The sequence below is a fragment of the Eretmochelys imbricata genome, chromosome 4 (genome assembly GCF_965152235.1).
Source record: "Eretmochelys imbricata isolate rEreImb1 chromosome 4, rEreImb1.hap1, whole genome shotgun sequence".
Classification (NCBI taxonomy): Eukaryota; Metazoa; Chordata; order Testudines; family Cheloniidae; genus Eretmochelys; species Eretmochelys imbricata.
Window position 1 is genome coordinate 37,863,616 of NC_135575.1, and position 23,940 is coordinate 37,887,555.

General features: G+C 37.6%; 1 protein-coding gene across 1 annotated transcript in view; it reads left to right on the top strand.

The window, feature by feature from the left end:
- The window catches only part of AP1AR (adaptor related protein complex 1 associated regulatory protein), a 33,259-nt gene extending 13,168 nt beyond the window's left edge, over positions 1–20,091 (top strand). The window contains exons 4-10 of the mRNA XM_077815142.1: positions 304–329; positions 3,384–3,480; positions 4,301–4,399; positions 7,524–7,585; positions 8,794–8,867; positions 9,866–9,994; positions 17,738–20,091. Coding sequence (XP_077671268.1) covers positions 304–329; positions 3,384–3,480; positions 4,301–4,399; positions 7,524–7,585; positions 8,794–8,867; positions 9,866–9,994; positions 17,738–18,003 — 753 coding nt within the window. The 3' untranslated portion in view covers positions 18,004–20,091. The remainder of the gene's footprint in view (positions 1–303; positions 330–3,383; positions 3,481–4,300; positions 4,400–7,523; positions 7,586–8,793; positions 8,868–9,865; positions 9,995–17,737) is intronic.
- Positions 20,092–23,940: the final 3,849 nt, after the last annotated feature.

Sequence of the window (23,940 nt, forward strand, 5' to 3'; positions counted from 1 at the left end):
TGTGATCTACCTATACAAGAAATACCCTCCTTCCACAGACTGCCAGCATTCTATCACAGTGCAGACAGGCTGAAACTAGCTGCCTGTTACTCAGAAAGGTGAAGATGGAAAAAGAGGATGCTTGTAGCTCATTCTGTTGGATCTCTAATTACATTTGTGTATTGCTGATCTTTAAACTGTTGTCTATGAAAGTTTGGTGGTGGTGTTTTTTTTTTTTAAATAAATGTAGATGGGTTAGTTTATATATTAAGAAGTAGGTAATGGATTATCTTAATTACATTAATTTTATTTGTAATTTAACAGGGAGAAAGCCCAGGAAGCAGTCATAGGTAAGACGTGTTTCAAGAGCTTTTTTTAGTAGCTTATGTCCTCTTCCACCATGTCAGTCAAGTTACATATGACCAGCAAAATTCATGCTGACTTTTCACTTAACTGATGCTTGAAAATTCTAATGCCAGACAGTTACCCAACTTCAGTGGATAACTGTGCACTTACAAGATATTAATACTTGTAGTGGTAATTTATTTTAATATAGTTTAAAATACTTTTTAATGGAATTTAGTCAACAATAAATCCCTTATTTTTTGTAACCCACCTGATTTTTATATTTAATTCTGAAATGATGAACCTACACCTTAAATCTACTAGTTTTGCAAAGTTTACATTTATGTGGCATTCACAACCACTTGGATCTGACTAAAACAACAAATAGCACCACAACCACAGGGGAATGTTCTTCTTCACTGCCTTTGGGGCACATGAATAGACTGTGCCATGAGGATGATAGGAAGCAAGACACAGTGACCTTGAATGGGCGAGGATGGAGGGTCCCAGAGCTCGAGCTCCAGCCCCAGCTCAAACATCTACATAGCAATTTAAGACCCACAAGCCCAAATCAGCTGACCTGGGTCAGCCACAGCTGTGCCATGGCTCTTTTATCCCTGAGTAGTGTACCTGTAGAGTGCTCTGTGCAATTGTGGCAGCCTGGGGCTTGGGTATTGAATCTAGCACCCTAGACTCTGCAGTCAGTCACCGGAGTTTGCCTGCTGTCAGACTATCACTGCACAGCCTGCGGGGGAAGAAAAGCCAGAGAGGCAGTGGCAGAAGAGGACAGAGAGGGAATGCAATGGAGGAAGATCATCTTAGGAAGCAGGTCCAGGCCCAGGTTTGGCCAAGGTAATTAAGGACTTTAGGTAGCTTTCCCAAGACTGATCCTCCCCTTCTCCATGCTTGAGAGTGAGGGTAAAGAATACAATAAGGAGGGATATAGAGAGGTCCCGGTTTCATGGAGGTGGGGAGGCAGGGTTAGAGGTCCTGGACTGGTTCTGGAGGTGGGGAAAGGGAAAGGTCCCAGTTTCTGGGTGGGGTGGGGGGACAGTCCCTATTGCTCTAACATTCACAAAAGTGTATCTAAAATTCACCACAAGCATTCAAAGTGCTAGACTCGACCCCCTACCTGTATTTACCTTTGGCACTGGCAGCTGATCCAAGCAACATCCTTAATTGTTTTCATAAACACCCCTAAAAAATCTCAAAGCAAGGTTGGCATCTGAGTCAATAGAAGGACTTCAAATAAATCGGTATAAAGTAACAACTTTTTTTCAGTAGTCTAGAACAAGATATTTAAGATTTTTCTGAAGTATCCTTCTAAATTTTAAAAGTTTCAACTTCTTTTAAAGGCTATGACACTTGGCTTTTCTTTTCCTCACAGGTATTCAACTTTATTCACAGTGTAGATATTTTCTAAAAGTATATTTCAGTGATTATGCATAAAAATATTTTTAAACTTAAATGCATGTTAGTAAATTAATTGACGGTAGATCTGTATAATATACAGCAAGATTGCTGATGTTTGAGTTTATTAAACATATACTTTATTTAAACTACTGATGCAAAGTTAAAAGCAAGTGGCCTTTATTTAGGCATACAAAGATAAAACAATGCAGAAGCTTTGTCTGCATTTCCTTTACCTGACTTTCGTAAATATCTTGCCTTTTTAAACCTGTAGCTTTGGGTTTTGTACTTTAGGTCAGTTTAAAAAAAAAAAAAACTCCCCTTCTAACATCCCACAAAAATTAGTTTATTGACAAACATTCCACTAGTTGTGGTGGAAAATCTGGACCACGTACAAGGTTCCAGTGAATTCTCCACTGCTCTATAATCCTACAGGCTTATAGCACTCACTCAATCTTAACTTGGTCCCCTAATATTTGCAAAAGTATATACAAAAGTTACAATAACAAGTTCCTAAAATTATAAAATCTTTCTATTCCATGAATTCTTATCCAACATGCTATAACATTTAATATATCCTGCAACATTATCACTTGATTCTGCAACTTCATCGGGCGCAGTGTTGGCACAACTTGTCTTCAAGAGTGGGACCTTGCTCCCTGTGAAACACAGTGTTCATTGCTTAGTTGCTACATAATACATAGTGCACATACGTTTACATAATTTTAATCAACATGAAACAGATCTTCCATTCCAATTCTTTAATAAAAACATTGTTCTGCTTCTCCTACACTTTGATCTGAGAGAATATTTTGAGCTCTGATATAACTTCAGTTACCCGGGGATTACTTTCGTTTTGAAATCTTTACTACGTATTAAATAATGTGTAATAAAAGATATGTCCAATATTTCTATTAGAGATTAGAAAAAGGGGACATAATTAAATAGGATGGGACAGCAGTGAGTGAAAGGTCATACTGCACTGAGAAATTAGTTGGAATCTTTCAATCTTAATTTTGAGGCTTTTATCCTTCTCTTAAAAGGGGCATAATTTTTATAAAGGGTGAATTCTTTTTTGGGGGAACGTGATTTCATTTAAATACACTTAAATCACATTGCCTTCAATAAAATGTGTTTTCGTGGGGAATATATCTATGTATGTAGAGATAAATAGTAATGCTTGACAAGCTGGGGTGTAAATGTACCTTGCTGTGCGTTAACTGTCTGTGTTGGACCACACTCTAAAAGTTCCCTAGAGTGTGCTTTGATCTACTCCTATTTCACTAGGGAAGATTTAATGCACAGTAACGGGGTCCACGTGACAGTTAGTGCATGGCATACTAGTATTAGGTAGATTTACACCCCAGTTTGCTCTGCATTAACTGTTTGTTTAGGTAAGCCCTGTAACTTTAAACCTTGTTTTAGATATGAACTGTACTTTCAGCCTGCTCCTGTGTTTGGATTAACTGTGTCTGGCCAATCCAGTTAGAACTTCAGGTCAAAAGGCTGGCTGAACAATTTAGAATTCTAAATTAACTGCTTCCTTCTTTCCCTCATTAGTGTACTTCCATTTATTAGCCTTGTCTTATTAGTTCCCGGTCTAACTAATAATTTACTAAAGAGTACCTCTGTTTTTTCTCCCTCTTCAGACCTCTGACGGAGGAAGAAATTGCTGCTCTGAGAGAGAGACATTATGATTCCATTGCTGAAAAACAGAGAGCATTTGATATGAAACTTCAGTCAGAGGTAGATAATTGTGATGGTTCTATGACTTGGATAGTTTTATGATTACAAATAGTGGCCTATTTAAAAATGAAGCAAAACAAGTTTTAACTTGTGGCAAATCATTGTTCTTGCATTTATCAGTTAACAGGATTTTTAGTTGTCCAGGTACTGTAGCTGTGCAATTAAATGTGTATGAAAGATGATCACTTAATTCTTTTACTGCTTAATTAAATGGAAAATATAATAAATAAGGTAGATAGTCCTCTATAGAGAGCTGTTAAATTCAAACTATGCCAGCCTTTTTTCTTTGGAAAGGAAAAATGTGCTGTGTATTTTATTCAGCTTATTTAGTGGAGAGGGGCGAAAACTTTTTTTTAAATGAAAGAAACTAATTCATCATGTCTGCTTTTAACATCATATCCCATTCACTAATTTCCATATCATATTCCATTAATTGTTATCACTTCCAGATAAACACCTCTTTAAATACAAATGCATCTCATGTTTAAAACTATTTATATAATTTATGTGGTCCTCGATAAAACGCTCTTATTTATTTAAAACAGCTCACTATTTTCCCAGGAGTCTTTGTTTTAACAGGGAAATGTATATCCGACTCAATTTCAATAGTTGTTTGAAAGAAGAAACTTGCTGACTCGCAATACTTTGCATATAATTATGATCAAGAAAACGGTTTCTGACTATACAGTCTGATAGTTTGCTTTTTATTTGTCTTTTTATGAGTAACTTTTTCTTTTAATTTAGTAAACTTACGTTTTTATTCATAGGAAGATAGATAGGTTCTGCTTTTGTTAACCCTTATTATTTTGTTCATATACAGTTAGCCTTACAAGAGGAGAAGTTAAGAATAGAAGAAGAGGCTTTATATGCTGCACAGCGTGAAGCAGCCAGGGCAGCAAAGCAGAAAAAGCTCTTGGAGGTGAGGGGAAAAAGACCCCAATACATATCAGAGCTTCTGTTCTATATTTTTTTGTACATGGACTGTCATAGTTTCATTTATTTTCTCAGAAGTAATTTCTGAGATGCAGCTTGGTTTGTAGTAGTGTCTATTTTCATGCATAGTCCCTGAAGTCTAGTATCAAGTATTTTTATAGCAGAGTAGCACATGTGTTGCATAAAACATTTGTGCCTGTGAATAGTAGCAGTGTTAAATGCCTAGTGCCTGTTGCTATTGAGATTGGGGTCAGCTGATAACACTTAGCCTGGATGTCTTAAAAAAGAAAAATGGCTTTTTGTTTTCTGTTTATCCAGTAGACAGTTGCTGGTCTGTCTTCTGTGATACTTTGACTTCTTCATGCAAGTGTGATTATATGAATAATAGTGTATTTTAACCCATAAGTGTTAGTACATATATTTTTCATCTCAATTCCTTAGCTAAAAGATGAGTATAAATTGTCTAATTATATGAAGTGTCTGCAAATTTAAAAGAACACTTAGAACTGTATGTCTAACTTTTTTCAACTTCCATTTAAATGCTGTTTGTGGCAGCGGTTACGGTATGCCCAAGAGAACAAAACTTCCCAAACACAGTGTACATGTTAATTACAGACAGTTTTAAAAGCCCCTCGGTAGACTCACTGAAGAAAGTAAAACTCATGAAAAATTAATCCCTGCAGTCAACAAGATATTAGGTCGGAGCCCATTTTAGGACTAACTACCATTCAACCTTTTCTTATTGAAAAGTTAATGCAGTAGTTCACTAAATGAACAGTGTTACCAGCAAGAGTCTGACATGACCATCATGGCCAGCTCACAGTGCATGGGACACTGTAGGGCAAAGATGAGATTTAGTTTTCTTCCAATATCAAATGTTCTCAGATCATTTCGAGATGCCTTTCTGTTCTGCATTTCTTTCCTCTTTTTTTTCCTATTATTGTGTTCTCTATTCTTTCTCGATGGGTTTTTCTCACCTTCTGCTTTTTCTTATTCTTCTGTATTTAGTCTCTTTCAGGTCATCATCAGTAATTTTGTTTTATGCATAGGACTGTAAAAGTTCTTTGGGAGAAACCCTACCAAATGCCCTGTTCTGAAAACTGGTCTTTCTTATCCAGATCCTAGGACATCTATAATATACCTTTTTGTTTTTAAACAGACTACCTTGTTGAAAAAGGTTGAATGACATTAATCAACGGGGAGTGGAGATGGGGAGGAAATTAGTTAGTATCTAAATCTTATTTTTGTTTTTTTATTTAAAAATATAGTCATGTGGCTACAATTAGAAGAAAACAGTAGAGTTCTAATCTTGTTTTAGCCATCTTAAAAGCACATTTCAGGGATATGAGCTCAAGTTCTGACATGGTCCAAATAAACTAGAATTCAGTTATATAAAATTCACAATCCAACTCTGCCTGCCTGAAACTCCATGCTTGCGCCAGGCATCAGTCTGTTAATTCAACAAACAGGTGAATCATTGGAAATATGGCAACATCTGAACCTGATTTTGACCACTGTTGCTTATGTTAAATACATCTTGTATAGTTCAATTGTTTCCAATAGAAATAGAAGCTAAGGTACTAAATTGAGTACAGGTGACATAATCGAGTTCTGCAAAACAATAATTTTGAAATACTTGCATATCCTGGGACTTACCTACTAACTTATAGAATAAGTTTAAAGATGGATCTACTTCATAAAGTAGAAACCAGACATCCAGTTTGGCTTAATATATGTGATCCTTTCCTTCTTTTAGTCCACTTTCTCTCATTCACCAAGTATCAATAAGAAATGCACTTTCTCCATAACTTCCCAGTTCATCACTGCATTCAGAATCTAGTTGTGCTAATACTTTACATGCCAAATACTCCACAGTGGGAAAATGCTTTTGTGCCAAGAAAAGGCATTGTCATATTAGAGTTTTGTATTAAATAAAAATTTTCACTAGACCCATTCAGCTGTTCAGAAGGAGTTCTACTACAGCCATGTAGTGCTTGAATGAATCTTTTGTTTTACTACTTGCACTTTTTTGTCCTTTTTCTCTCCTTTATGTACCTGAGAAAATATATTTGCTACACACCAGGGCTCTAGCTACTAAAAATTAAACTTGCTCATTTCATTTCAGCTTTCAATATAATTAAAGTGAAGTCACACAGATTAATTTAATTAAATCAGTTTTGAAACTGCCCAGCAGGTACCTGGATCGCCTTACATTTTTATCCCCAAATTTTTCTCTCTGGGATTGTGGGGATGTAGATGTTAGTCATCTTAAAACCAAAAACTGTTCAAAAATGAGTGAAACCCTATGCCCATAATATATACATCTTGAGGCCATAAAAGGAATCCTATTACTAGTTTGTATCTCATTCTCAATCTGTTTACACATAAGGATACAAGGAAGGCTTTAAACTGTAGAATTTAAAGGAACCAACAAATAGTAACGTTTTTGTTCATGCAAATCAAACACTTTATCCTGGTATAGAAATATATGTGGCAATATTCCTTGTCCTGAGGTAATGTAAAGAAATAAAATTGCTTCTCTAAAAGTAGATTTTTTTTGTCAGATTAAAGATGTTTTCTATTGAACACATACTAAGGACTGAACAAAACATCCAAATCATCATATCTCAACTGCTTTTAGAAAGTACTATGCTGAGATAAGAATAACTAAGAAGGAAAGACGCTATGGTGAATAACCACTCCTATATTCATGTTTGCAAGTAGGATGGTGCCTCATGATCACATTTCTTGTGTGCAAAATTGGTTAAAATGAAGAAGGCTCTTTCCCTTCCAGTTAGAAGGGACTGATACTGCTGTGGAGAGAATATATTCATCCTCTGAGATTAGAAAGAAAAAGTTATTTTTATCTAACAAATACTTCACCTACTTAAGAATCTGTATTAATATAATCAAAGTCCTGTCTCTTTCACAGCTGAATTGGGGGAACCGGGATAACATTTTTAGGCCTTGTAATAGGGAGGTAGTCAATCCCAGGAGGTTGAAACTTGTTTTAATATTTTTAACGATGATACGAAGTGTATTAAGTCTATTTTTTCAGAGTGATTCTTGAAAACTTCCTGATATATGATAACTTACACTTTGTTTGGTAGCCACATAGAGTACAGAGGATTATGCAGCGAGCACCAGCAGCTAATAATGGAGAATATCAAAGGTAAGATGTGAAACAAAATACTGTTTTTTTTATTAATGACTAGTAGTGGGGGAGTTTTCAGCATCTGAGGATGTATTTTTTCCCATCTTCCCCCAAACATGTCATTTGAGCTCTTCTCCAGAGCTTCAAGATATCTGGCTGTTTCAAGTAAGGGGATATTTTAATTCTGAAAATGCTGTTTTCCGCTCGCCACTAAAAAGTAGCCATTCTTGCATGTTGTCATCATATTTACACGCCATATAGCAAGGATAGATTGCATTCCTACTGCCATCTTCTGGAGTTACTGGAATAATGCATTCAAAATGCTATTCCAGTCTAGAGTTATGCGAGTTATCCCTTCCTCTGATGTCTTTCATGATTCAAGTTTGAAATCTGCATTATAAATGTAAGTTAATCAAACATTAATAGAATAGTGTCAGAGCTTTGTGCTCTCTGCTGTCACAAAACATTTTGTTTCTTATTAGCACTAGTTTGGGGAGAGGTATGTGGAAGAAATCAAAGAAACAATATTGGGAGCAAATGGGCAAAGAAAGTGAGCCACGCAGCCACATTTTGAATGGATCAGAGGGGAATTCTATACTTGTTAAGGAGACCAGAGAGAATATGGTTGCAGTAATCACAGTGAGAGATGAAGAAGGCCTGAACTAGTTTTAGTTTTGTGCATGGGGTGCAGGAGTGGGGATTTTTGAAATACCATGGAGGAAGAAAATGAGGATTTGGATACTGGATGTATAGGGTAAATGAGAGAGGGAGGAGTCAAAGATAAACTGCTAGGTTATGGGTCTGAGATGAGTGAGATGAAGGTGGTGACAGAGAATGAGGGAAGAGGAGTGGATTTGGGAGGAAGGTTCAGGGAGTCCAGTTTTAGCCATGTTACCTTACCTCCAAATTATCAAAGGAGATGTTAGAGAGCAGGGATGCAGAATTGGAAGGAAGGAGACAAATATGGAATGGATTGTAATTTTGCAAGTCATCTGCATAAAGATGGTAGCTAAAACTGTGTGAGCAGACATGATTTCCTAAGGTTAACAAGAGGGTGCCCTCTACAATGCTCTGTGAGATATGAGAACCTATTGAAAGATGCTAATTCATATAGACTTTTTAAACTGGTGAACCTATAAATATGCTAGAAAACTGTAAATGCTAGGCTTTATCACTGATACATACCTCTGGATGTACCGGTAATAAGCAAAATGTTGTTTTTACAGCTCAGTGGCAGAGGAGGAGTTTGATTGTTCTTTGAGAAATATAAAGATCCACTATGAAGCTTTTCGAAGTAGCAGTAAGTGATTTTCAAAATACATTTTGAAATTAGATGTTCTATAATTAACTGTGGAGCAAATTGTGTTTGAATATCCTTCTCCGAAGAAAAATCTCCTTGTTTTCCCACGTTTGGGTCTATATTTCTGTATAAGACAAGGTAGGAACTTCTGTTCCTCTTGGATTTTTGATCTGTGGAGGCATCTGGAGATGTACCTCATATACCCTTCAGACAGGTGCCTATACTGTACCCAGCACTCAAAGTTGTTTCATCTAATAAAACGAGTTTTGAACTAGCACCCAAACTGAGCTCCTCAGGCTGACTTCTACTGGCTATCCAGGGTTTTCTAGGCACTGAAGCGGCAGTGTCCCACAGAGACATACAGAGAGCACCTAGGTGTTGCAGGAGAAGGTCCTGTATATCGGTGGTTTTCAACCTGTGGTCTGCAGATTCCTGAGGGTCCACAGACTATCTAAGATTTCCATTCCAAATTTTTTAGGGGTCCGCAAATGAGAAAAGGTTGAAAGCCATTGCTGTATATGGTACTCTCACCCTTGAATCAGTTCTGACCCAATACCCCCTTCTTATTAATGGGCTCTGCATTGTTGGAAGCTCAGTCTCTGAAGTATTAAAAGAGTATCTGGCTGCTTGTAATTCAGGATCCCGTAGAACTGTAGAAATCCTTGTTAACCCTGGCCAGATTCCAGCTTGGATAATTGCATTCTACATCTAAATCCCTGTATAGTTTTAATTGGATACAGTATTCTTCACTGTCCTACCTTAATTGTTTAATGTTGTGAACTGTTAAAAAGCTGCTGTATGCCCTCCCAAAGGAGGATACATTTCATTAAATTGGTGGATGGAAGCGATTCATCAAATAGTGATGCTGAGGCTCAATTTTAGTTAGTTTGCAAGGTGCTTAGATTTTAAGTAAAAGTTGCTGTGGATGTGTGATAGTTTTGGCTATTAAATCTTGAACCCAAATATGTATTTGAATTAAAAACACCTTCTTGATGTAGGACTTTCATCTGATGCTACCATTCTGACACCAAACACGGAGAGCAGCTGTGACTTAATGACCAAAACAAAATCAACAAGTGGAAATGATGACAGCACTTCACTAGATTTAGAGTGGGAAGATGAAGAAGGTACTTACTCTGTCATACAGTAGTGTTTGTCATACACTCTTATATAGGTCAAAAACTTTAACCATTTCAGTGACTTATGCATTGTATGCAGTTTGACAACACCAAAAAATGCTGTCTCTTCTAAAGAAGAAAATGGCTTAAAACATTTTGAGCATGCTTTTTTAAATATGTGCTTTATTCTCTTTTAAGTTCACACTGTTGGTGAAGATGATGATTTGTCATAGGAAGATTAGCTTAAACAAGTTTATTAGAATAACTCTAATATTTTCACCTGTCGGAGCAATGAAAACTAAGTTCCTTAGAGTCTTTAGCAAATTTGCTTCAGGTTTCAACATTGCATGGTAACCTTACTAGTAGTAAACCTGCAACAAAATATAACAGTAAAGAAATACTGCCCCCTTGTGAGCAAGTAGCATCAGGAATCTATTACTGCTGCTTGCTTTTGTTGTTACACTACCTAGGATGTAAAAATAATTAATTTAACGGGTATGCACATGGGTATGTACTGTTTAAAGGTAAATATATTCCTTACCATTTATGTGGGGTTTCCATTCTTCACACGCAACCCAAAAATGTAGTGATCTGGAGAAGATCTACGACTTGGTCTTAAATTCACTTTTGAAAGGCAGAATTTTCTTTGAGCTCTCTAAAAATATCCAGGTTCATATTTGAGCATATTTCTGTATTGGGGAATTTCTGCTGAAGTAACCTGAGCCTAGATGACGATTTTTTTGTATATAGTATTAAGTACCTTGAACTTCATCCATTAGTGGATTGGCAGCCAGTGCGGAGAGTAGGTGTTATTTGCTCTCCTTGGCCTGCCCCACACAGAAGGCAGGGGAAAATTGCATTTTGGACTTCCTCAAGCTTCTGGATTCCTTTTACAGTCTTTGGTAAAGCCCACTGCTATATCCAACCAAGTGACTACAAAAGCATAGATGAACAAGGTGGGTTACATCTGAAGGGGAGGTGCAATTTTCACCAGCTATAGTTGAGGGGGGAAATGCTGTTGTGGTGACTGAAAAAATGTTGGCAATCTCCAAGCAATAAATCTAACTAGACCACAAACTTGTGGACTGCAATGGTTGGCAGTCTTCAACTGATAAAGCAGTTACAGATTAAGCTCTCATTTTATTACGACCCTTGCCAGAAACATCACTTCCATTTTGATTGTGTTGATATCTAGCCAGCTGGCTAAATAATGGAAAATTTATTCACATATAATTTGATGAAAAATTGCCAACATTCAAAACTAAGTATTCAAGTAGTTATAATTGAGATCCCACTTTTTGCCAGTCATTGAGTGATTCTGCCAATGGTGGTATCTGGAACATATGAAAGGGGAGCGTATATTTAAAGTTGAATGTGATGGCTGATCACACATATCATTGCATGGGCTCCCCAGTCGTGTTAAATCTTGAATAGAAAAAATGGCAAGGTGGACCCTTGAGAAATCCCTGCAAGGGAGGAGGCATAGTTTCAGTGCTCTGAAAACAATTAGAAAAGACTGAGCATGACCATCTGAATGGAGTCTATCCACCCCGTCCAGGTCTCTCAGTTGTCAGCACCACTGATGCACTGTGGATGAATGTCTGAGAAGTATCAGCAAAGATATCTGTCCATTTGCCCCGCATAGGCTGTTTAGGTACTGTGTTCATGGGTGCTATCAAAAGACGTGTGTAAGGGAGAGACTTGATCTCATACCACAAAAAGCCAGAAAGGTTAGAAGGGTATGGGAAAAACTTTGCGTGCTCAAGTTCTTATATATGATCTGGTTATACATTTTTGCTCTTAATGAACAAGGGATTGTTTGATTGTAGACCAAAAGTATACCAATTTTTAAAATGGGTCTCTGCCTAATGGCCACCTAACTAGAATAAACCTTGGGAGGGAATTACACTTTGCGTGACCAAAAGAAGTTTCCAAGTTAGGGAGCTCTGAACTAAGGCTTCTGGAAATGTCTAAGTTTGTCTATGTACCTTTTTACTTCATCTTCAAATTAGATTAGTAGTGGTGGTAAATATTTATATTATGATAGTGCCCAAAGACACCCATTGGGATTGGGGCAGCATTGTGCTGGGTGCTCTACAAACACAAAAGAGAGAATCCCTGCCCTATAGACGAAGAGTAGACCAAGGGAAGGAGATGAGGATACATCATAAATCAGATGAGTACCATGAAGAATAGGCAATATAGTAATGTTGTGGTATCACTGTATATATTTGCAGCATATTTAATCCTGTTTGGTATAGTAATTTGGTAAAGTGTTGCAGCCACCGCAGGGGAATTCTAGATAAAGAGAAACTGATCTCAGAAGTAAAAGTTTACAGCTTAGGTACAAGTGATCATGACTTGATCACATTTATAATGTGCAAACAGAAGAAAGTCCAGTCTAGTAAAAAAATAAGAAACACACACACACACACACACACACATATATATACATTTAGTTAGTACTTTAATAGGGTCAATTTCACAAAGCTGAAAACAACTGTGAGCCAAATCTGCTGGGAGGAAGAATTTAATTAGAAAAATGTGAATGATGATTGAGAGTCATTTAAGAACTTTATTAGATGCTCAAAAATCCACAACTGAGGAAGAAGGCTGTCCTGGTTAAAAAACCAGCGTGGTTTAATGGAGAAGTGAAGACAGCTATAAAAAAATATTTAAAACAAATGGAAAAAAGGGGGAGTTTCATAGTAATGGCTACAATCAGAAATTAGGAATTGTAGAAAATTTGATAAGAAAAGGTACGAAATTTCTCCTTGTATCCAGGGCCAGCAGAGTTAAGGAAAATAAGGAGTTTTTTAAAATATATAAAGAATCCTGACAAAGGTATTAGTCCATTACTAGAGGGAAATGGTAGCATTATCAGTAATAATGCAAAAAGGCAGAGTGTTCAAGACATATTTCTGTTCTGAATTTTGGGGGGAAACAGATGATGCAGTTTCATCTTAAAGTTACTCCTGGGGGGATTCTGTGCCAAAAAATTAAGAAGTCTGTGCACAATATTTTAAAATTCTGCATATTTTATTTGTCAAAATAACACAATATAATCACACTAGTTTCAATTATTTTGGTAATTTTTTTCAAAATACCTGTCAGCAAGTATGTCTGTAATAATACAGACAACAAAAAAGATTCAGGAAATGTTTTTGGACAAATAGATTTACTGCACATATTAATACAGAACTTTAAGTAATTAATTTAAACTACAATACAGAAACTTATTTCCTGGACCCCTCAGAAGCAGTGCAAAGACTTAGGGGGAGTCAGGGGTAACGGAGGAGCTGATAGAGATGGAAGTAATTGCTGGGAAGGAGCCTGGAGTGAACCTGGAATGTTGTTGGGTGTGGGTGGGAGAAGTATGGAACGGGGTTTTTGTTTTTGGGGGGAGGGGGGGTGTTAGGGAGTGGAGGATCCTTCTCTATGCAGACCCTGGCTGACCTGTAGCCTCTCCTATTCAATCAAGCACATCTTCTCTGTCCCCATGTGTCCCTGTCCCCCTCCCATATCCCATGCCTTCTCACCTGGCCCCACAGGCAGGGAACTGTGAGGAATGCAGCCTCTCGGCCTTCCTATCCACTGCTTCCTGCTACATCCAGTGAGCCGGCTGTCCTTTGTTCTGGTGCCACAGCAGCCCCGGTAGGCAAAAGATGTAACTGCAGTGTCTCTCCGGCAGAATGTATTTTCTGCAGGGGACATGAATTCTGCATATGTGCAGTGTTGCGGAATTCTCCCAGGTGTATACAGTATACAGTGATGGTAACACGCTTTCCATTTCACTAATATCTTTGGAAGTTGTTAAAACAGAAGCTACTAAAGCTGGACATTTTTAAATTACGGGTCTAAATATCTTGCATCCAAGAGTTTTAAAAGAGCATGCTGAGGAGCTCATTAGACTGTTAATGTTGATTTTCAATGAGTCTTTGAATACCAGGGAAGTTCCAGAAGACTGGAAGAAAGCTAATTTTTAAAAAGGGTAAATGGGATGACCTAGGTATTCATAGGCCCATCAGCCTGACATCAATCCCAGGCAAGACAGAGTAGCTAATATGGGACTTGATTAATAAAGAACTGAAGGAGGGTAATGTAATTAATGCAAATCAGTATAAGTTTATGAAAAATAGATCCTGTCAAACTAACTTGACATCTTTTTTTGATGAGATTACAAAGTTTGGTTGATAAAGGTAATAGTGTTGAGGTAATATATTTGGACTTCTATAAGGCATTTTACTTGGTATCGCACAACATTTTGATTAAAAAACTAGAATGGTATAAAATTAACATGGCACACATAAAATGGATTACAAACTGGATAAATGATAGGTCTCAAAATGTAAGTATAAAAGGGGGATCATTGAGTGCGTATGTCTCCAGTAGGGTCCTGTGGGAATTGGTTCTTGGCCCTATGCTATTTAACATCTTTATCAATGACCTGGGAGAAAACATAAAATCATCACTGATAAAGTTTGCGGATGACACAGATTGGGGAAGTGGTAAAAAATGAGGAGGACAGGTCACTGATCACGAGTGATCTGGATTGCTGGAGGCCAGTTTACCAAGCAAACAATAACATATAGCCATATTAAAACCCAAAATGTATATGACAGGTTCGATCACAGAAACCCTCGTGGGACTGTCACCTGATGTGCTGACACTACCTCTGAGCCTGTTTTCTCTGCCAGTTTGGGCTTCCAGAACCCTGCCTTGTCGAGCTAGACATGCCAGTCTGCTACAACACAGACCCAGGGTCTGAACCACATGCCCCAAAGCTGAGGCTTAACTGAAAACAGCTTAAGAAGTGCTCCTGTCTTTAGCACCCAGACACCCAGCTCCCAATGGGATCCAAACCCCAAATCAGTTTTACTGTGTATAAAGCTTGTACAGGGTAAACTCATAAATTGTCTGCCCTTTATAACACTGATAGAGAGAGATGCACAGCTGTGTGCTCCCCCAGGTATTAATTACTTACTTTGGGTTAATTAATAAGAAAAAAGTGATTTTATTAAGTATAAAAAGTAGGATTTAAGTGGTTCCAAGAAATAGACAGAACAAAGTAAATTACCAAGCAAAATAAAACAAAACACGCAAATCTAAGCCTAATACAGTAGGAAACTGAATACAGGTGAATCTCACCCTCAGAGATGTCCCAACGAGCTTCTTTCACAGACTGGACTCCTTCCTAGTCTGGGTCCAGCAATCACTCTCACCCCCATAGTTACTGTCTTTTGTTCCAGTTTCTTTCAGGCATCTCTTGGGGGTGGAGAGGCCATCTCTTGAGCCAGCTGAAGACAAAATGGAGAGGCTTCCAGGGCCTTTTATATTCTCTCTCTTGTGGCCAGAAACCCCTTTGTTCTTCTGTGCAAAGTCACAGCAACAAGATGGAGTTTGTAGCCACCTGGGCAAGTCACGTGTCCATAAATGATTCAGCTTTTTGCAGTCCGACTCCATTGTTTACATGTTAGTTTGAACGTTCTCAGGAAAGCTCAGATGTGGATTGACGTCTCCCGAAGTCCATTGTCAGTTAAGTGTTTCTTGATAGGGCACTTACTGAGAATAGTCTTTTCTCAAGAAGCTGACCAAATGCTTCATTGAGGCTACTTAGAATCAAACACATTGAGATACAAGTACATAGCCAATATTCATAACTTCAAATACAAAAATGACACACGCATACAGACAGCATAATCGTAACCAGCAAACTACAGCCTTTCCATAGACACCCCACTTGACCTCCTCTGTACAAGAGCTGGTGCAATCATAAGACCCTGGTTGCAATAATCTATACGGTCACAGTTCATGTCAATAACGTCACAGTATACATCTGGAAACAAAGAACATAGGCCATATTTATGGGAGGGGGAACTCTATTCTGGGAAGCTAGGACTCAGAGGGATCCTGTGACTGAAAAAGATTTGTGTGTTGTGGTGGATAATCAGCTGGATATGAACTCCCAATGTGACACTGTGGCCAAAAGAGCTAACGTAATCCTGGAATGCATAAACAAGGGAGTCTAAGGTAGGGGTATAGATGTAAAATAACTTTTGTATTTGGCACCGGTGCAACCACAGCTGAAATACTGTGTCCAGTTCTGGTGTCCATAAATCAAGGAGAATATTGATAAATTAGAGAGGATTCAGAGAAGAGCCATGATAATGAAGCTCAATATATTTAGCTTAATGAAGAGAAAGTTAAGGGGTGACTTGATTACAGACTGTAAGTACCTACATGAGGAACACACATTTAATAATGGGTTCTTCAGTCTAGCAGGGAAAGGTATAACATCATTCAATGGCTGGAAGTTGAAGCTAGACAAATTCAAACTGTAAATAGGGCTAAACTTTTAATGGTGAGAGTAATTAACCCTTGGAACAATTTACCAAGGGTTTTGGAGGATTCTACATCACTGATATTTTTAAAATCAAGGTTTGATGTTTTTCTAAAAGATTTGATCTAGGAATTATTTTGTGGAAGTTCTATGGCCTGTGTTATACAGGAGGTCAGGCTAAATTATCACAATGGTCCCTTCTGGCCTTGGAATCTATGAATTTACTGATATTTTCTATTCTTGCTCTGAATATCTTTATGGTAAACCAGTTGTTATATACAATTAACATGGAACTGCAATAAAGTTACACTGTCATTTCACCCTGTTAACAGTATAACTTGTTAAAGGGTATTGTGTATCTTTATTGATGACACCTTCTGTGAAGTATCAGTAGCAAAGGAACAAACACATTGAAATATTGCTAAACTTCACAAGTACCCAGTGAGTGTATGTAAACTTTTTCCTGGAATCTCAAGTGATAAAGGATGTTTATTATATAAATAGCATACTGAAGCAGAATCACTGCAGTAATCCAAGTTTAAAATGAGAGGGATTTAAGTAGGAGGGTAGGGTAAACCTGACCATGATGAGAACGGAGGCACAGTAAATCTTTTATTGCCTCTGCAAGCTTTCACTTCTTTCCATTGGCAGAGGAGACCAGTTTATACACCTCTGGAGATGATTCAGCATTGCTAACATCCCTTTCTTTTGAAAAATCTCTAACATGTTATGCAGATTTCTGATCAACTTGGCTTAGTTTGTGTATGTATCTTGAATGTGTCCTTTTTGTACAAAGCAAAATGATATCTATGTCTAGGGAAACACAATTTCTGAACTTCAGAATCTGTTTCACTCGGTGAAGATTTCTTCTGATATCACTGTGTCAGGAAGCTACAAGCAGATACATTACTACAGATCATATGATTTAATAGGAGTTAGTAGCTTTCACAGAAATTTCATGGAACCAGAAAGTTTTTAATATGTTTGTATGTGTTCAGAATACATACATACCTATCAAGTAGAAAGGGCAGCAGATTGGTTAGTGGGAAAGACTATCAACAAAACCTGATCCTATTTAGCCATTCTTCTTGCTTTCTTTAATTTAAAAAAAAAAAGGCTAGAAAATGGTTTCATTATCAAATAGGTAATCAATTTCCTTGGCCAATTAGCGACTAAAGAAGGTATTGATGCCCTTACTTGCATTGACATGAACAAGACTGCTTGCAGAGTGAGGTACTAGTCAATAAGAGCAAAAGTATCAGAATCTGGCTCTAAATGTGCTTTTGTTAGCATTTAATATTTTAGCAAAAATGAGGTGACACATTCTCCTCTTCCCATGGTGTCCTGTCTCTCCCCAACCCCCCGCCCAAAAAAAATAAAGTTATGGCTTAAAAAGTTATCTTAAATTGCAGGCATGAACAGAATGATTCCATTGAGAGAGCGCTCTAAAACAGAAGAAGATATACTCCGAGCAGCACTAAAATTTAGCAGCAAGAAGACAGGAAGTAATCCAGCCTCAGCTTCTGATGATTCAAATGGCTTGGAGTGGGAGAATGATTTTGTTAGTGCTGAGATGGATGATAATGGCAATTCAGAGTATGCTGGATTTGTGAATCCTGTAATAGAACTGTCTGTGTCAGACATAAATAAATCCGATGCTGATCAACAAGACAGATAGTGAAATTGTGTGGCTGTTATTAATGGCAAAATGTTTAAAGTTAAATGGAGTGTACAGAATTTGAGTCTTGTGTAAGAAAAGGAAGGAAACCATATTGTAATGCTCTTTACCAAGGAATTGGAATGATTGGTTATCTGAGTTACTTCAGAAATTAAGTGCAATTTTATCATCTACCTTATGTTTATGAAAATACTGGGTTGATTCTGTCTTGTATATTTCTGGAAATTTGGGATTCGTATAAAATTATCTGCACTAATTTAAGATTCTCAGCTTGACATAAACTATATTTTAAGTAGCCACTTTGTTTCAATATATTTCTCCTGATTTTGTTTTACATGTTGTCATTGGGCTAATATTTATCATGAAAATAAATATTCTACATAAGTTATCTTAATACTTGAATGTATTAAGTGGTGGATAAGGTTCTGTGGCCTGCAATATGCAGGAGGTCAGACTAGATTATCATGATTGTCCCTTCTGACCTTAAAGTCTGAGAATGTGAAAGCGGTGAGAGATTACTTTTATAAATTGCCTTTTTCCATTATCTATTTGATTTGTTCTTTAACATAGGGAGGCAGAGTCAATAGTTTATCACATGTGAAATTGTCCATTTGCAATTGGTTTATTACCTCAACTTATTTCTTACCTTTTTTTATTTGAATTATTTTCTTGTACCAATCATAATGATTCCAATGGCATATCCAATAGAAATTTTTTTTACAAGATTTATCATGTAAAATGATGTATTGTGTTTAGTGAAAGTATGCTACCTAAAGATTTTTTATAGCTGCTTTTCTGTACTTTAACAGAAAATTTTGAAATTTGAAAGTTAAAGGAAAATTTAGAGGACCAAAGGTTCAGTTTTTTTCACTTACAACTCATCAAATGCTGCTAGTACCAAAGTGTTTAGAGACATTTTTAACTTGTGGAATACTTACAATTTCTTCAGCTTTGTATGAATAATTCTTAAAGGCAGCATTATGTGAACAGACTTGCAGTATATGGAAAAAGAAAAGGAGTACTTGTGGCACCTTAGAGACTAACCAATTTATTTGAGCATAAGCTTTTGTGAGCTACAGCTCACGAAAGCTTATGCTCAAATAAATTGGTTAGTCTCTACGGTGCCACAAGTACTCCTTTTCTTTTTGCGAATACAGACTAACACGGCTGTTACTCTGAAACCTGTCAGTATATGGAAAAAATCACTTCTCTGCTAGGTTTGAAAGAAAGAGATCCTAAAACAGAGTTCCCGTGGCTATATTAACACAAACAGGAATACACATCCTTTCCAGTTACAAAGCAGTACATTGAACTTTTCGAGCTTTCCTGTGCTTTGTAACTGGATAGTTACCATCGCTGATATGGGCTGAAACTTAAGCAGGCCTTCAGTTACCGCTGACCATGTGGAATCTGATGCATAATTTCCCCTTACATTTTGATTATGAATTATATAAAACAAAAACTAACTGGAGAAACTGTGTAAAGCACAACTGTAAATGTGTTTTTTCTGAGCTAGCAGTAAAGCTTTACTCTCCTAATGTAAATTGTATGTTCCTCTATAGCGTCTTTCTGAATAAGGATTTTCATGTGTGGCTCTTTATTTTTAGCATAAAGGCAATGCACTTCCTCAAAGTTACAAAAAGCTACATCATCAGAAATAACTAAGTATATATTGTCTAAAGCGTGTCTAAAGCATTTAGATTTCTGAGCCCCTATAATATGGCAGGTTCATGGCAGTTTGATCTTCCTCATGCCTTTTATCTAAAATTAAAATACCAGACGCTTTGACTAAATATGTACATACAATGACACTTTAGGAAACAGCTAAATCTTTTAATGTATTTAACATTCCATTTCTTAATTTAAGTTGTAGCTATGTTGTTGGAAATATTTTAATGTAATATCTACATTTGCAATGCCGCTAATATGTTTTTTAAGAGTTTGTACACATCAAATGTATATTTTTGTTTTGGTGTAAGCAACTACTGTGTAATGTTTTTCTTGACATATTCATATATTGAATTCTAAGGAAGGGCAACTTTCTCAAGCTGTAAATAAACTTTTTTTTTTTTTTTACATGAAAACTAACCCACACAACCTTTGTCACTTTCTTCTGTTTAAAAACCCTGTTCTGCAAACCATGGTCACAAGAGAACTACTGTTGATGACAAAGGGTCTTGATTGCTTAGCAAGTAGAAAATAAGCAAGAAGGGGGAAGATATAACTTGGACTACAGATTATTTTATTATAGTGACACACATACTTTTAACCATGGTTATTAGTAGCATTCCACTTTCACAGTTAAATGAGTCACAATCATTTTGACTTAAAAATGACAGTGGAGTCAGTATTATTCTTAAAATAATTTAAGAAAGATTGCTGAATGAGACAAACTGCTTTTAAACAGCCATTGAAACAGCTCTGCAATATGTATGCTCACACCCTTGAAACTGTATAAATTTAAACAAGTATAATTTAAAATTGATTTTTGAAGGATGGAAATATCTTTACTTCATCATGTCAGTTACCGACTTCCTCCTTTTGTCTCTGTTTTAAGAGTGAAGCTGATCAAGTGGTAATGTATTTCTGCTTTTTTTAGAGAAGTTCTTTTTGTTTGAGTAAGTTACCAAAGTCATCTTTATATATGGGCTTTGGGTAAAAAACGGGAGAGGGAGTTTCCACTAAATTTGGAAAATGAAAGTAAAGTCGCTTTTCACTTTTTTCTTTATAGGTTATTTCAAGTCAACTTGAAAGACTAGTCAATATTGTAAACTTAAGGTTGCAACTAATAGTTTGTGGGGTTTTTTTTAAAAAAGTGTCCATGAGTTTTTATTGTAATGGGAACATTTCTAATAGAAGTCCTGAACTTGGAGTCAAATTTGAACTAGTAGTGTCTCTTCAAGATTCACCCTTCTTCCTGCAGGAAGTATTGTAGGTAAATTAGCCACTGCAGATTAAGAAAGCAGAGGGATTTTAGTGTGTTGCCCAAAATTGCACAGCGGTAGAGCAGTGATGATACACAATCACCTTGACTTGCAATTTCCTTTTGTAACTATTGGACAATACTGCCCCGCATAGTGAGAGAGCTGTTTGTGAAAGGAAAGTCTAACAAGATGCAGTAGTAGAGCAATAAGAGGGAACATGCGCAGTCTTAGACTGCAGTGTTCCTTTGTTTTAGTCACTGTTAATACGTCTCATAATTGCTAAAATTCACTGTTGACCCCTTCCCATTTCTCTGATCTACTAAATTCTGCCAAAAGCTGTCATCTCTGCTATTACAGGGGATTAGAAGTAGCCAAAGCGGGTGGATAATCCTGATCTTGTGATGCAAATATCACATTGTCCTTACGTTTTTTCTCAGTAGGATGTCAGGTTCACTGACTTAGGTGACTGCCTGAAAGAATTTATGTTGGAGATTAGTGTTTTAGTCGGAGGAGTTTTATTTTCAATAAGTTAGGGCGCAGGTGATTGCAAAGGATCACCACCACCCCAATTTTTGAAGACCATTTTTAGTTGGTGGTTCAAAGGTGGTAGATTTTTACTGTAGAACCACCCAGGCAGCCTCATCAGGACAGAGGATCAGTTGTGTCACTTTGTGGTCAAGTTGCTGCGCAGAATAATGCAAGCAATTCCACCAGTAAACCAAACAGTTTCCGTTCAAAAGGTTTATGCTATGTGCTTTAATAAAATCCCACAGATACCATTAAACCACTGGTCATGTGCACTGGACATATTCAGCACTGTCAACTAGACTTCATAAAAAGAAAAGGAGGACTTGTGGCACCTTAGAGACTAACAAATTTATTTGAGCATAAGCTTTTGTGAGCTATAGCTCACTTCATCAGATGCATGTAATGGAAAATACAGTGGGGAGATTTTATATACACACATAACATGAAACAATGGGTGTTACCATACACACTGTAACAAGAGTGATAAGGTAAGGTGAGCTATTACCACCGGGGGGGGGGGACTTTTGTGGTGGTTTTCAAGGTGGGCCATTTCCAGCAGTTGACAAGAACGTGTGAGGTGAGGGGGGAATAAACATGGGGAAATAGTTTTAGTTTGTGTAAATGACACATCCACTCCCAGTCTTTATTCAAGCATAAGTTAATTGTATCCAGTTTGCAAATTAATTCCAATTCAGCAGTCTCTCGTTGGAGTACATTGGCCAAACTGGACATTCTCTACGTAAAAGAATAAATGGACATACATCAGACGTCAAGAATTATAACATTCAAAAACCAGTCGGAGAACACTTCCATCTCCCTGGTCACTTGATTACAGACCTAAAAGTGGCAATTCTTCAATAAAAAAACTTCAAAAACAGATTCCAATGAGAGACTGTTGAATTGGAATTATTTGCAAACTGGATACAATTAACTTAGGCTTGAATAAAGACTGGGAGTGGATGTGTCATTACACAAAGTAAAACTATTTCCCCATGTTTATTTCCCCCTCCCCCCTTACTGTTCCTCGCAAGTTCTTGTCAACTGCTGGAAATGGCCCACCTTGATTATAACTACAAAAGGTCCCACCCCCCCACCCCCGCTCTCCTACTGGTAATAGCTCACCTTTCCTAATCACTGTCATTACAGTCTGTATGGTAACACCCATTGTTTCATGTTCTCTGTGTATATAAAATCTCCCTACTGTATTTTCCGCTACATGCATCCGATGAAGTGAGCTGTAGCTCACGAAAGGTTATGCTCAAATAAATTTGTTAGTCTCTAAGGTGCCACAAGTCATCCTTTTCTTTTTGCAGATACAGACTAACACAGCTGCTACTCTGAAACTAGACTTCATGTGAGCGAAGTTGTTTTGGTGTAGTGATTTTAAAAAGCTGCTAGCACTCAAAAGTGTTCAGTATTGGTATTCTTGATGTTGCAATCATCAGTGTAGCCAAACCAAGACAAGACTCAAGAAACTGTCATGTGGACCCCCTATGTTTCTGCATTACTAAGCCAAAAATGTAGGGCAAAGCTTTCCTTCAAGGGGCTTATGGCAGTCGTTAGGGACAAGGATAGGGAGGTTCCATGAGTCTTTCAGATCTCTAACAAAGCTTTTGTAATGTCCGTTGTTACTGTTTTACTTTCACTATTTTGCTCTGTGGGGGAAAAAAACAACTTAGTGTATTTCTAAAAGAATAGAAGAGTATCTTTAAAACAGCCACATACACTCCTCCAGGACAGAAGATTGCAAAAGTCCTTGGGAGTGGGGTAGGGGTGCCGTCGGGGTGGGGCCGGACTGGGGAGGTCAAGCACTCACTGGCACCGGGAGAAGTTGGCGCCTATGTCTGAGGGAGGTACAGCAGACCCTTCAGGATTTGCCATTTGAGGGTCCCATTCTTCTTTTCAGAAAAGGTGGATGATAGGCTGCATAGCCTGAAAGATTCCAGGGCAACAGTGAAGTCGGGACAACTGGTTGGTGAGAGGCCAGTCCCAGTTTCAAGTGCTGTCCAGCATGGCTGTCATTCAATTCACCTTCAATGCACTGGGGCTTTTACTCAATCTGGACAAATCAGTTCTAAAACCTGTGCAAAGAATAGAGTTTATCAGAGCACTCTGTGATGCTATAAAAATCAGACTGAGCCCACCTCCACGTTAATCTGCTTGAGTCACCCTCAGTGGAATGGACACGTGCAATCACAGTTACCTACCTTTGTGTAACTGTTCTTTGAGAGGTGTTGCATGTGTCCGTTCCATGACCTGCCCTTCTTCCCCCCCCTCCATGAGAGTCTGTCTGGTAAGAAGGAACTGAGAGGGCTCGGAAGTGGCTCTGCCCTCTTATACTGGCACACAATAGCACATGGCAGTTTGTCAGTGCTCGAGCCATCCTGACGGGTACCACTGAAGAAAAAAAGTTCTCCGACAACTGTGCATGAGGCATGCACATGCCTACAGTGGAATGGATGTATGCGACACATCTCAAAGAACA